The following is a 15,514-nucleotide window of genomic DNA, read 5'->3' as shown; positions in this document are numbered from 1 at the left end:
GCAGGATATTAGGATCCCATAGTGTACTGTAGGTGTGTTTTTTTTTTTAGCCAGGAGCCTTGACCGTCCAGCGGAGCGGTATGTTCGGCTTTGAACCAGCTGACCTCTCTATAGTGACCATTCAGGTTACGTCCACAGGGGCATGTGAGTGGAGATGAGGAGAGATGTGGAAAAGAAGGCACTTAAAGGTAAAATGAGTCTTAAACATGCTCTGTGTTCTGATAGTAATCATTGCTATAGAGTGTCACCAGCTCTTTAACCTATTAAGATCGGAGGCGATTCTTAAAAATGTTTTCTAAATTCTAAGAAAAGAAAAAAAAAAAAGGTTTTCAAGATTTTTCAAAAATAGCAGATCTACAAGCTCATAGTGTGGCATGGCATGAGCTATGAGCTTGTATATCTGCTATTTTTGAATAGCCAAAGAAATCTAAAGTGACACAGATCCGTTCCAGGTCTTAATGGGTTAACAGAAGAGACATCTTTATCGGGATGCAAATTTCAACAAATCAGGCGAGAGAGCTCATACAAAATGTAAGATGAACAATTGACATTGGAAGTGATGAAAATAAATTACTACGAAAAATGTAAGCTGATAAATTGGTTCTCTCTTCTGATTGGTTTACTGAAGAGCTGGAGAGATGGGGAGACCCCTGTTACCGAACAAACACTCTATAAAGCAATGATTACTATCAGTAAAAAAAAAGCTATCAGAGCTTTAACCTTTTAACACAAAGCTTAGTTTTAGCCAACAAATATCACTTACAGCAAACTGAAGACAGGCTTTGTCATGTGCGGTTTTGTTTTACGAGACATACAGTGAATCCATACTTGTTTTACAAGTATACAATCAGACAAAGCATCAGACTATGTTGGGAGTCCATGCAATGTTATGTGTGATCTTTATTGTGTTTGAGCTGTGCTGGTTAGGCTGCCATGTGTTCAGACATTCCACAGGTGCCTGTGTAAGTGGGCTTGTGTGAGGATAATTCAGAACTTGTGTTAGACTTGTCCAAGATTTGGGCCTTTGGCATCTGTAGTGCACATATGGCCACGGCAAATTGTGAAAGAAATAGATGTAATCCAGAGAAATGGGTTGTTGTAAATGAATCATTACTGTTTTATCTGGGGACTTTCTTTGTCCATCGGCATTTGTACCCCTACAGTTAACATCAAATTCGTAATTGCAGTGGTAGAGACACTGTCTGTCTGTCTGTCTGTCTGTCTGTCTGTCTTTATTTTAGCTTCTGATTTCATTTCTGTCAGTCCACCTGTCCGTCTGCCTTTGTGTACATCAGTCAGTCTGTCAGTCAATCCGTTCGCCTGTGACATGATACGAGAACGGGGTGGATAGCCTTTACAGCACAACAGCTAAAGTATCCTATAGAGTGGCCGAGCATATGCATACTGTTAGCCTACCGCACTGTACTTTGAAGGACACCGTTCCCACCTCTCTGACTGTTTGCCGTCTGTCTCCCAGGTAACGGCGACTGCTCTCCCAGGAAGGAGAACTCGAGAATGCTGGTGGACCTGTCGACGAGCGCGCCCAACGGACAGACAAGCCCTCAGGGTCCTAAATCCCCAGCCGGTGAGTCCTTGCTCAACACAAGACAGATGCATTTGGTGTGGAAGGACGCGCACGCTACAGTAGACGGGTGCATGTGTGCTCCGGTATACCAACCCACACACTGGCATAGACTTGCAGGCTTCTAGGCACAGAGACACTCAGGCGTAGACAGACACTCACATGCACAGACAGACATGCACGCGCAAACACACAGACGCACAGAAACGTGTATTACTAGACGTGTGAGGACATACAACTTATAGGCCGGCAACTTAATAAATGTCATTTTTTTTTGTAACGTGGTGTTGTGAGCTTATAGATTGGCTAATTTCGGTGCACAACACAACCATGTATAATTCAGGCATAACTCCTAAACCCTACACCTAACCTCTAAATGGCTGATCCTAATCCTAACCTCAACCTGAGTCTTTTCCCAATTGTAATCCTAACTCCCCAAATCTCTCCCCAAATACTTTTTAAACCAGAAAACAAGCACTTTTGGCCTTGACTATGGCAATTATAGTAATACAAGTACAGACACACACACACACACACGCACACGCACACGCGCACGCACACACACACACACACACACACAGACACACACACACACACACACACACACACACACACACACACACACACACACACACACACACACACACACACACACACACACAGTTCACCTAAGGTAACAGACTAACAGTATTAGCTGACATTTATTATAACAAGCAGTAGTGATAGACTGTAGCAGTTACTGTGCAGAAAGCCTTGGTTACCATCATGGTGCTTGTCACATTGACAATTATTCCCTCTCCCTTCCCTGAGCTACACTAGGATTTGTTTATTTAAAAAAAAATGCATGTATTTACAGTTTGATTTGTAAAATAAACATTTTCTTAACCACTTAAGCCTATTGGTATTGGTGTAAAACAAATATTCTGACATTTGGCGAAAATTGCCGATCTGCAAGCTCACACCGTGTCGCAATGTGACGCAATGCTACGCGTTGTGAGCTTGTGAGCTTATTTTGACTATTTTTGAAAGATTTCGAGCATTTTTGAAAGTATAAAAAGTGATTCAAACCAGGACACGACAGCAATTATGCCATATCAAGATGCAGAATCCCAGATGATATCTAGCCTCGATATCACAATACTGATAGATTGCCCAGCCCTAGTTTGACATTATAGAACACATTGTTTGGTACATTACATACATGTTTGGTACATTGCAAGGCAGTACTAAGAGTTAGAGTTCTCAACGGGCCTGAAAATTAAGGCCCGGCCCTAACTGGGTCCATTACCATACAGTACTTTTAGGCCCCAAAACCCCCCAAAAACGAAAAGGTGTCACTGTGGACTTAGGTTCCTCAAAGTCACGCATCCAACACGCTTTGAACTGAGCAGATTGGACCTTCTGTTTCAGAGATAATGGCCATAACATCTTGACAACGGCCACTTTAGCCGATTTTCGATCGCCGATTTTCAATTGAGTTTTGGCCATTGTCGCCCGTTTTTCTTCAATACCACGGTAGGAAGGTCGGACGGCGACAAATTAGATACCCGAGTAAAGTTCACTTTGAGCTGCATCCAACAGACCCACTGCCATTTCCGTTGGCCTTACCGTTAGGTTGAACTTTCCTTTTTGGGGGTAATAAAAAAAAATCAGTCTTTTTTTTTTTTCACGGAACCCGAGGCTCGGCCCGGCCCGACTAATTAGCATAGATTTTGGGCCTGGCCCGGTCCGAAAACGTCGGGTCGGGTATAGGGTCGGGTTCGGGCAGAATTTGAGAACTCTACTAGGAGGAGCCCTATAGCTCTGGTAATGTTTGGCCGTGTCACCGTGAGCTTGCTAAGTGAGCCAAAAAAGGGAAGGAAAGTGAGAGGGACGGGGCTAAGTGAGAAAAAGGGAAGCTGGTTTCCCACAAGGTCAGAGATACAAGGAGCGGTGTAAGGGCCTGGTCCCACGGGGAGATACTTTTCACAGATAAGAGCTGTTGTCATCCCGGAGGTTGCTCAACACGATTTGTTTTCTGAGCTTTTGTAACACAAGACGAACCTCATCTTCTGATGAAAATAAGCGCCGGGGCGGTGTCAGGTTTCGTACCGCCAGCTCCTGAACTCGCCCGCTTTGAAGCAAATTGTATTTCAATAGTCGTGGTAGTGGCGCATTCTTTCTGGCATAAATATACACTAGTGTATACAGAGAGTAGAATTACACCCCGCGGCATGGGTGACAGATAAGTTTGCATATAAGATCAGTAGTTCAATTACGCTTAAAAGAATGTGCTCTTCATGGCCACTCTTCACTTTTAATTGCACAATATGAGTATCAATGATGTTTTTTTTTGTTTTTTTTGGAATACATTGTGTGGGCCACATTTAAGCAATTTCTTCTTCTTCTATTTTTTCCCTTTTTTTATTTTTATTTTATTTTACTGTATATCTACAGTAGTTCAGAACCAGCAGCTGAATCATCCTAGGGAAGCCCATATTTCTTCTAAACCATTAAAGGCAGATTGTATGAAGGCAATTGAGAACAGGAATGTCAGGTCATCCACATGTCACCCTGCATACCACATGTATGCATCATGACTACAGGGGAAATGCACCAGCACCACCCATGTTGTATGACGTGCTCCTCAGTGATGGCACGGTCGGACCGACAAACACCTCAATAGATCAGCCACCTCTGTCTGAGCTACTGATCTATGTATCTCTGCTTATGGAGAAAAACATGGAACAGGGTGGATAATATAGGGATGTTTTATATCACTGATGTCGGGCAGAAAACTCTTATCTCCATATTTTAACTTCTTTGTGTTTTTGTTTTCGTAAATTAATGCCCTACTTGATCATACCAAACAGCAGGGGTGCCCACACTTTTTTGACTTGAGAACTACTTTTAAAATGACCAGCTCAACAAGATCTACCCACCCAAAACAATATTATCCCATTGCTGAAAATAGTTAAAACATTTACGAAGTGACTTTGGAATAGCGGCGCTGGCGTTACATATAAGACAAACGCACTTGGAATGGGAAATAGAGGGGAGAAATGGAATTGATTTTTTAAATTACACAAAGGCATCAAAAGTAGCAGATCTGTTTTTGACTTTTGAATGGAGTTATGAGGTTTCCACCCAACAGCGACGATATACACAAGAGTAACATTTCTTTGGTGTTGATTAATCAATATTTTAGCAGCAGTAGCAAAGAAATGAGTAAGAATAGCAACAAGTGTAAGCAGAGCCATGTTTGGGTCTGCGTCGCGTTGCCAGGAACTGCATGGCGTGGGGAGCAAACCACCTATAAGAACAACTTTGTGGGGAAGGCCTTTTTTTTCAAAAGGAAAGGCCTCTTCCACGTCTACTCCGAGGAGCTTTTTGAGTGACAGACGCATTCTGAAGTGAATAGAAGCCTCAGAGCTCGAGGGGACAAGGGAATGGATGCAGAGGGAGATGCTACGCTTTGATGTGTTACGACCGCGTTCACGCTCAACCTGTGATTAATACCAGCCAGTCTCACAGATCTCTAGAACAGGCTGGTCAGGATCAGGATGGGCTGGGCTGGTCTCACCACGTCGTATAGATGGAGCTGAGATCAGGTTCTCCACACTTTGCCCAAGAATGTGTGGAGCCTCCTTCAGTTTTGCTCTTTTGACTCACAGAATAATCTTCGGATAATAGCGAGGCGTAAGAAATGTCACGTCTTCTCAATGGCTGATTCTGTGCCCAATCAGAGAGCAGCTGTCAGGATGGGAGTGAGGCAATGTGCAACCACACGTGCATTGCAAGAGTGCGTATATGTTTAACCAGTGGTTGGAAAAAGTACACAAATTCTTTACCTTTTTTAAGTAAAAGTACCGATACTGCAGTATAGACATACTCTGTTACAAGTAAAAGTCCAGAATTCAAAATTCACTTGAGTAAAAGTACAAAAGTATTGGCATCAAAATGTACTAAAATAAAAGTACAAAAAATATTTGAAAATAGCAGATCTACAAGCTCACAACGTGTCGCGATGCGACGCGTTGTGAGCTTGTAGATCGGCTATTTTCATATATCCTAGGTATAAAATAGGGCTAAATGTATGTATGTAATAATTTATATCTGCCAAGTAACTAGTAACTACAGTGTTAAAATAATTGTAGTGGAGTAAACGTACAATATTAGCCTCTGAGATGTAGTGGAGTAGAATTATTGGAAAAGTATTGGAAATTGGAAATACTCCAGTAAAGTACAATTACCTCAACATTGTACTTAAGTATAGTATTTAAGTAAATGTACTTAGTTACTTTCCAACACTGTGTTTAACCCCTTTAGCCTTAGTTTATATTATAGCTATTTTAAAATATCTGCAAGCTCACAACACAAACTTGTAGATCTAATCATTTTTGAAAAATCTTGAGTTTGAAGCTCCTCACACACCGGGGGCGATTTTTTCATGCAAATAATAGTTTTTAAAAAAAAAACCTTATAAAGTCAATGCAAGCTTCCCTGGAGCGAAAAAGCGAAGCGAAAAAGCGTCTTTTAATTATTCGGAACGAGTCTGAATTTTGCGTATATTCGTATAATCGCCGGTGTGTAATGACCTTTAGAATCAACTTTATTATTGTCACATCACTGGTTTACAGATGTAAAGAAGTGGGTGGAATTTGTTTTTTTGCATAAGCTACATCATTTTATTTGTGTTGGAATATCTGTGTGTGTGTGTGTGCCTGTGTGTGTGCGTGCGTGCGTGTGCGTACGTGTCCATTTTGTGCATCTGCCACTTATGTGTAAATGCCACACTGGCGACCGATAAGTGTGGACTGTGGGAGACGGTAAATACTTTACAGCCTCTTCTCATCACCCTCCCATACCCCTTCTTCCTCTCTCCTCCGCCCACGCCCACGCCACACACACACACACACACACACACACACACACACACACACACACACACACACACACACACACACACACACACACACACACACACACACAGCCTCCTGCCCTCCTCCAAGAGTCCCTCCCTCCTCCAGTCATCCAGCCGGTCTCCCACTGCCAGTCAAGTGGAAAGCCACAGGGCCCGAGCACCTGCCTGTGTCTGACACTCCCCTTCTCCCCAGGGAGAGCCAGCCAGGAACCAGACCAGCCTGTTTCTGACTCTCTCTCTCTCTCTCTCTCTCTCTCTCTCTCCATTTCTATCTCCCTCTCTCTCCCTCCCCCTGTCACTGTCTGTCTGTCTCTCTTCTCTCCCTTCATCTCTCTCTCTCTCTATACATGGGGGGGTCCATCCTGTATGGCCCTCTTCGTAGATACACCTACATGTACGCTGTGTTAATGTAATGGTTACTCGCAGAGTCACACATGTGTGAATCAACACTGAGTAATTTATTGTGTACTACACCATACCCGTCGGGGGATATGAGCATGATTCCGCTTGTTTCACGGATGTGGCAACACCGGCGCTTTGTTTCACGCACATGATTTGGCAACCCGGGAGCCAGCGAACACAAAAACGCTAATAAACAGCTGACATTTGGGAAAAGCGGAAAAACAGGCTTCGGTGTTCCCTGCACATGGTAATAATGGTCAATAGCTGTGTGCAAATGCAGATCAATTGCTCCAGCCACTGCAGGAGAACCGGGCAGAAGAGATTTTGGGCACAGGATGATGTATCAATTATCTTGTTATCGACTCCCCCTGGTTATGGCCCATATCCCAGTCCAGCCAAGATCAGCCCAGTCCAATCCATGTAAGGCTATAGATCACATACAGGAGCTGTATTGTGAGCCGTATAGTACGGTATGAATCCATATACATAGAAATAAACCATAAGGGAGTTCCATGGTAGCCTATAAGAACTACTATTCAGATCATAGGTTCCACTCTGTTCACCTACAGCATATCCTGTAGCCTACTACATCTAATCTAACGTCAAGGCTCTCTTATGGGGGTCCCTGGCCGCTATTATCTTTTCAAATGGGGGTCCACTGCCTAATACAGTACGCATCAATTCCTTGATATGAAAATGTGTTGAGAACAAGTGATTTAGCTCATTCAATCCGGGAATGCATCAACAAATGTCCTAAGGTTTCTGAAAAACTAATGTTGATATAGTGGTGCTCAAACTTTTTCATGTCAAGGACCCCCAGAATTATATGCATTTGGCCGCGGACCCCCATCTCAAAATATGTAGTTCCAGGGACCCCCATAAGCAAAGATTTGAGTTACAAATGTTCGCTTTAAAAAAAATGTATACATTCAAAGATTTGCACACATTTTCACGATTTTTCGAAAAATAGCAGATCTACAAGCTCATAGCGCGGCACTCGGTGCCGCGGTATGAGCTTGTATATCTGCTATTTTTCAATAGCCCAAAGTATGAAATAATGGTTATAGCTAAAATCTTAAAATGACACAGATGCGTTTCCGGATTGAACGGGCTAAGATGAAGTCACTAAACTCTCACTGGCTCTCTTCCCTCCCAGAGCCGACAATCAAGCAGGAGCTTGAGGAGGAGGAGGAGGCGGACAGGAGCAGCACGGCGGCGGAGGACATGGTCCACAGCGGCGAGGAGGGGTCAGGGCTGGAGGAACCGATGACGGACAGCCCCAACAACCTGCAGGACGACGGCATGTCTGGGCGGGACGAGGCGGCCGACGCGGGAAGTCGCATTCCCAACGGTACGTGATTAATTATTTGTATTTTTTATTAATGTTAATGGGGTACAGCAGTTAATCAAACTAATTGAATTTAACAGCACTTAATTAAACTAATCAAAGTAATTGATTATGACCAAAAAAAGTATTTTAATTAAAAAAATACAAAAAAATCGAGGGAGGAGAGGGGGGTTAAATTTGCTTTTTAATTTGTTGTATTGTAAATAGCGAAATTAGCAGATCTACAAGCGCAGTGAATTTGTACATCAGGTATTTTTGCACGACGCCGTTGTAAATTTGGTTAATCAGTCTTGTCGATTTTTTTATATATACATTTTTTTAAGTATAAAAAACACGCTTCAGGATTATTCAATACATTGTAGGAGGTAATCAATAGAATAATCTCTAAGAAAATCATCCATAGTTGCAGCCCTAGATGTGAAGGAATGAGTCACGTACGTATGTGGAACGAGCAGGTCCTCCTACAGCCCACTTATCTACTTGAGAATCCTTTTCCCTTTTGTAGAGTGAGTCACTAATCAGTTATCTGTTTTTTCTTTTTCCTTGGGCGTGGAGAGGTTTTTTAGCTTGTTTGTTCAAAGACAATAGTTCAGGCACTGGATTCATTATCAGGGTACAAAAAAATCCCCAAAATCTCCCGCAACCTGTTCCTGAGCCCTTTCAAACTGACGCCACGCCGGCTCCGGTCGTCACGGCATCGGGATCGTGTTTCGCTTTTCTAAACGGCCGCATATATACAACAGGAAAAAAAAAAGAAAAAGATGCGCTTCAAGAAGAGAGTACAGTAGTTATGTACCAGACAGTGTTCCTGGATACAGACAACAAAGGGAACAATAGGGACGTGTGTGAATGAATTGGATAGTAGCACAGTTTATGCAAAAAAAAAAAAACTCATTGTTTGCCATTCAAGTTATTTTGAATAAGATAATCATGTGAAGTGTGAACAAGTTGACAACCTACTTCCCTGGCCTTGTCCCACATTCTTTATCTTTATCACAGTTTCAATTCCGTTAAATGAGACACGACAATTCGATTCAATTCAATGCGATGTGCGATGATTTATCCTGAGAAAATGTTACTTCTCAAGCACTTTCTCAGAGCCCTGAATGTGCCCAATGCCCACTGCTTATTGACTGTTATTGTGACTGATCGTGTCTGGCTTGGGGTGGAAGTGACTCCACACTTGCACGCACATACACCTATACGCACACCCATGCACACCCGCCTACACACAGACACACACACACACACATGCATGAATGAGCGCACACGCATACACGCACGCACGCACGCACGCACGCACACACACACACACACACACACACACACACACACACACACACACACACACACACACACACACACACACACACACACACACACACACACACACACACACACACACACACACACACACACACACACACAGCCAACGGGAGTGCTCTGCAGAAAGGTGGAGATGTGACCGAGCTGCTGCAGCTTCACCTTAGCAGCAACGGCATTCAGAAGTTATAATAAACCAGTGGCATTTAGGACAACGTGTCACTTTGAACGCACAACATCCAATTCGATAACGGCACCACTTCAGTTTCTGGCAGAAGATGCTCTCTGACACCCATGAAGTGGGTTTTATTCTCCTTCGGTTTTTAAAGGGCAAGACCACTTTGGGTTGTGTAGTTACCTTGCCATGATGTAACTCCAAAGGTGGACAAGAAATCAAAAAAAGAATTGCTCCAGTGATTGATAATCACAAATTGATAATTCAAAATATGCTCCTCAATGACTTTGTACGCCGAAACAGCTCTCAAAGTCACTCTTTTAGCACATACAATAACGCACACAAAGCTGATTCAGACAACATCACCAAACCCAATACTGTTTTTTTTAAAAATTATTATAAAAATGTCACCTTCCTGTTGATTTTACGATTTTTATTAGGAAGAAAACCCGGACTGGATCCGGAACTTCAAATAGTAAAATCTACAAGAAGTTAACATTTATATATATATATTTTTTTTTAAAACTACTAGTACTGGGTTTGGTGGTGTTCTATATTGTCTGAATCAACTTTGTTTGCGTTCTTTTATGTGGTAAAAGACTGACTTTGAGAGCTGTTTCAGCGTACAATGTAAGTCAATGAGGAGCATATTTCGAATGATCAATTTCTAATCACTGGAGCAATTATTTTTATATTTTTTTAATTTCATTTCTTGCCCACCTTTTGAGTTACATCATGGCAAGGTACCTACACAACCCAAACCTCTACCAAAGTGGTCTTGCCCTTTAAATCCTATATCCGTGCATTTATTTTTAACAACAACAAAAAAATAAAAAGCTAGAGATAAAACCGGCGGAGTTAGGTCTGTAATGAATAAAACGTGTGATGTCTGACTTCCTGTGTGACTGTTTAGGTGACAGGCCTTTCCAGTGTAACCAGTGCGGGGTCTCCTTCACTCAGAAGGGCAACCTGCTCAGGCATGTCAAGCTGCACACGGGAGAGAAACCCTTCAAGTGTCCCTTCTGTAACTACGCATGTCGGAGGCGTGACGCTCTGACCGGACACCTGCGCACGCACGCAGGTCAGACGCTTTGCCTTGTTTTTTGTTTTTTTATTGAGTAGAAAAGGAGTTTCAAAAGCAACAGCAAAGGTAAGGAAGAAAGCACTGGAGCAGCTCAAGGTTCAACTTTAATTGGCAACAATATCAATTACAAAGTAAAAGGCACATGAAATTCATTGTGCACTAAAAACCAACACAGCAGCTACAGTCTCAAGAGTAAAGATGTTAAAGACTCTCTCTCAAATGTGTTCGGTGTTAAAAACTTGGCTGCTTACATAAATAAAAACATCTACATAACAAGTCTAAACTGCCTAAAAGTGCTTGGACGCTGATGAAGATGTGTTGAATGTTAGTCTGTCCGTTTGCACTTAGCAACTTGGCATTTGAATAGCCCGAGCTGTTCCAGTGCTTTCTTTCTCAGGGTTTTTTTTTTCTTTTCTTTTTTTTCTCATCTCCTCTCCTTCCCCTTCCTCCTTCCTCTTCCTCCCTTGGCCACTTGAATCTGCAAAATGTATGCCATATGACATTAACACTCATGCTTAAAAACCAGCCCTACTTTGCAGTATTTCCCACACATGAGGAGCTGTGGTGTATTCATGGCAGGCTTGAATAAAGACAGACAGACCTGCCACACATATCCTAAAATGTCTTTTAGAGGATATTAGGAGTACTTTTTGTGTTTGCGACTACACACACTCTTCTGCTATTGCTTTATATCTGTCACACCATCATTCAAGCCTGTGGGTAAACACTTGAAGGCTCTTCTTAAATCAATGACACTAACGTTATCTCGGGCTTTATTGGGAAGCTCAAAGCTGTTCCTCTGCATGCCAGGCTTGCATACAGTAGCAGGCAAATGGCCATTTCAGCATTTTACTGCACAGCACAGTGTTAAAGGTGTTGTGATTATGTATTTATTTTTTAACATTTATTTTTATTTTATAATTGTATGTATATTTTATAATAATCATTTTTATGTTTTTGTTAAAAGGTTAAATTTCTATATTATGCAAGCAATCATTGCTATATAGTGTTTGTTCAGTAACAGGGGTCTCCATGTTTCTCCAGCTCTTTAGTAAACAGAAAATACATTTTCAGGCGGGTCACCAATCACCTCATTTATCAGCTTCAGTTTTATAACGTTCCAGTTCCGATTTTGTCTGCTCATTTCCGTTTGTTTCGTATGCATTCTCTCTCCTGATTGGATGACATTGGGATCCTGTCCTGAAATATATTTTTTAATATATTTTCTGTTTACTAAAGAGCTGGCGAGACAGGGAGACTGAGTAGATCAGCATTTTTTTTGCGTTTTTTTTTGGTTGAAAAGTGAACGTGGTTAAGTCTGTCTGTGGGTTTTTTATACACATTTAACCAAAAACGTATTAACGACAGCTTGTGACCAAATAAACAACTACATTGGACACATTTGGACCTCTAGTGGAACACTAGGTTCTTCTTTTCCATTTCCTGAAAAGTAACAGCTTTGGACACAGCTTTGGTTTCCGCCCGACAGCGCCGATACACATAGAGATATATATCAACGTTTCCCTTAATAGGTCACTCTAGATGATCTGGGTCTGTGTGACCCGTGTGCCTGCTTATGTCAGAGGCAGCAGAGGCAGCCGCAGTCGACCACAGGTGCCTATAGCTAGGCTCCATCTCTTACAGTTGGATAGATGCGACGCCAGGTCTTCTCTGTTTCAGTTGTGGTTTTGTCACCAAGGACACGTTTTTTTCTCTCAGTTTGCCTCGGCTCGCACTTCTTATAGGGAGGAAACTCTCTCTGTGTGTCTATAGAGAGATGCATGGAGCTCTTTAACTGTAACCCACTTTCCTATCTGGGTGTCGAGAGGGGGTGGGGGGGTGCTGGGGTGGGGGGAAGGGGGGCGTGTCCTCCTGTGAAGTGCCTTTTGTGACAAGACCCCCCTCGTCTCAGTCCGTGGCGGTGGTGCCTTCCCCCCGGGGTTACTCAGATGCAGACATTATTTTGTTTTGTAGGTATACCTATAGAGGGCTAGAGGCAAGTGTGTGTGTGTGTGTTTGTGTGTGTGTAAGCACATTTATCTCTACATCGCTGTTCTGAGTACACAAATAATCTCAATCCTTTATAGGAACTCATCTCTCTCTCTCTCTCTCTCTCTCTCTCTCTCTCTCTCTCTCTCTCTCTCTCTCTCTCTCTCTCTCTCTCTCTCTCTCTCTCTCTCTCTCTCTCTCTCTCTCTCTCTCTCTCTCTCTCTCTCTCTCTCTCTCTCTCTCTCTCTCTCTCTCTCTCTCTCTCTCTCTCTCTCTCTCTCTCTCTCTCTCTCTCTCTCTCTCTCGTCTTCCATGAGCGATCATGATGACCTTTCTTTTTTCTCGCTCGTTTTCACTTCCTTTTCTTAATCGTGCTGAATTCATTCACCCGGCCTCTCCCGTGCACCTTTTCATCAGTGAAAGTGTAACTGCTATAACTCCCTCTAGATAAGGCAGCTGGTCTGATCCAGGGGAAGTACAGCACAGATATGTGAAGAATGTGGTGGAAGGAGCCGGCTACGTCTGCCTTCGTAAAATGACCTCTTCCCTTTGTCTTCCTGCATGGCGCTGGCTTTGGCACCGGGCGGCATCTGGCGCCCTGCCATCGAAACAGGTGTAAGCGCAGAGAGAAGAGGGAAGTAAAGCATGGAAAGAGAAGTTAGGCGTGGAAACAGACGATAAAAGAGCAAAGAGAGTTGCTGCAGAACAGAAGCGGCGACAGGAGGACGATGTTGCTTGACTGCCAGCATGAATGCTTGCATGGAAAAGACAACGTCTTTAGCAGTGACGATCGCACAGAAAAATGTGTTTAACAGTTATTCTGTTGGTCCGTCTGTTTAATCGGTCTGTCCAAAATGATCGAGAACAAACCGAAAGTTGATCTTCACTTCTTCACGGATACAAGAGCACAACGTGGTCAATCGGCACTGATCAGGAATTGTTGTTTTGTTTTGTCTCTCTGTACATGATTACAACATGTACAGTATCCTGCAAGTATCTTAAAGCAGTATGTAATTTAAATCTGAATAAAACCCTGAGGTGTTAATTGAGATTTTTCGCGATGGAAAGGTTTGCACTTTGTGTAAGGCAGAGGACTTACGCCAAGTTCCCGTTTGCTAGCCAAATGCAAGCAGCCAAGTGCATCTTGAGTGCACAGTTTAGACCATTTGCATGATTAAGAATAGCTGCAGAAAGTGGGATTCTGAAAGTTCTTTCCAACATCTGCAGGTCATGCGGGTCATGCGTGGGTGGGTGGTGTTGTACTTGATGTCTGTCTCTGCGTGTCATGTCTGTGTACGAGTGTGTGTGTGTGTGTGTGTGTGTGTGTTCTTGTGTGTGTGTGTGTGTGTGTGTGTGTGTGTGTGTGTGTGTGTGTGTGTGTGTGTGTGTGTGTGTGTGTGTGTGCACGTTAGTGTTTTTGTGCCAGTGAGGGTATGAGTAATGGTGAGCGAGGGAGTGAGCCTTTATATTGGTGTGCTGAAAGGGAGACTAGAAATATGGACAAAAACACTCAGACAGATGGCAGACAGACTAATACACACTATGTTCCCTATTTTTCCTCTCCTTTCCAATCGGCCTCCATAGCGCCCCCCCCCCCCACACACACACACTTTGAAAACCTGTGTGATATAATGGTAAACTCGGTGCTACTGCTACCTGTCTTAGCATGAGCTACACTTAGCATCATGACCTGAATGATTGAAAACAACAAAGCACATTATTTCCGCTATGACGTTTCAGCGACATATTACAAACCTGGATTTTTACTGTAACGAAGACCGCTAATACTACTCTAACAACATCCCACGCTTGTTAGACGTATTGAAACCCTCACTACCTTTCTTATCTATTCATACTCAGAATGTATTTTTAAATGAACCATGGTTTCAAATTCTGCTAATCGACTGTCATTTCGCAGACCGCAAGACTACTGAATGGCAGATATGAGGACTATAATCATTGTACACTAATTAGTCAAGAAGAAGTAGTGCTCGCTGGTGGAATGTACAGTATGTCATGACTGGCTGTGTTGTTCTGTGACAAATGACTTTGATCACATACGTCAGTGATTCTCAACCATGACGATATTGCGAGTGGGCTCCGAAATAATTGGCAAAACTTAATTATGTAAAGTCATGGTATTTTATTCTTTAAAACCTTGACCAATGGGTTTTATTGTAATACCAATGAATAGGAACTTGAAATATATACTAAGCTAGTTCCATTGATACAAGCCTGAACCCAATTGATTGATTGGTCATTAAAATAGGCCACTTTCAGCAAGATGTTCAAGCGGGCCCTGATCCAGAAAAGGTGTCATGATACATCCTCCCGTGTGGCTAGGCACCGCTAAAAAAGAAAGAAAAAAGCATACATTTACAGTGCTGTTCATGATACGTCAAAGTCGCAGTATATGTCAAAACCACACTGTAAAACAAATGTATACACTCTGTTTGAGTTTTACTAAGGAAGAAGTGGTTCTCAAACCAAGACCCCCTAATTAATTATGGATTTGGCCGCAGACCCCCACCGGAAAATAGGTGTTGTGCCAGGGAACCTCATACAAGATTTGTGCCGTTCAAAATGTTTCAAAAAATATTCCAATAAAAAAAAAAGAAAAATGACTCATTTTGTTGTGGACCCCCTGGAGGTCCCTTAAGGGGGTTCCAGGGGAAAGGAAGCAAAAAGCCCCCCCAAACATGTGTGGC

General features: G+C 42.7%; 1 protein-coding gene across 6 annotated transcripts in view; it reads left to right on the top strand.

Annotated features, from left to right (window-relative positions):
• The window catches only part of ikzf2 (IKAROS family zinc finger 2), a 43,076-nt gene that overhangs the window by 16,089 nt on the left and 11,473 nt on the right, over positions 1–15,514 (top strand). For all 6 annotated transcript variants that reach the window (XM_084083755.1, XM_084083758.1, XM_084083759.1 and 3 more), the window contains 3 exons: positions 1,478–1,585; positions 8,044–8,238; positions 10,647–10,814. In XM_084083755.1, the coding sequence (XP_083939881.1) occupies positions 1,478–1,585; positions 8,044–8,238; positions 10,647–10,814 (471 nt within the window). The remainder of the gene's footprint in view (positions 1–1,477; positions 1,586–8,043; positions 8,239–10,646; positions 10,815–15,514) is intronic.

The sequence above is a fragment of the Gymnoscopelus microlampas genome, assembly GCF_963454915.1.
Source record: "Gymnoscopelus microlampas genome assembly, chromosome: 17".
NCBI lineage: Eukaryota > Metazoa > Chordata > Actinopteri > Myctophiformes > Myctophidae > Gymnoscopelus > Gymnoscopelus microlampas.
This window is presented reverse-complemented; position numbering and strand designations above follow the sequence as displayed.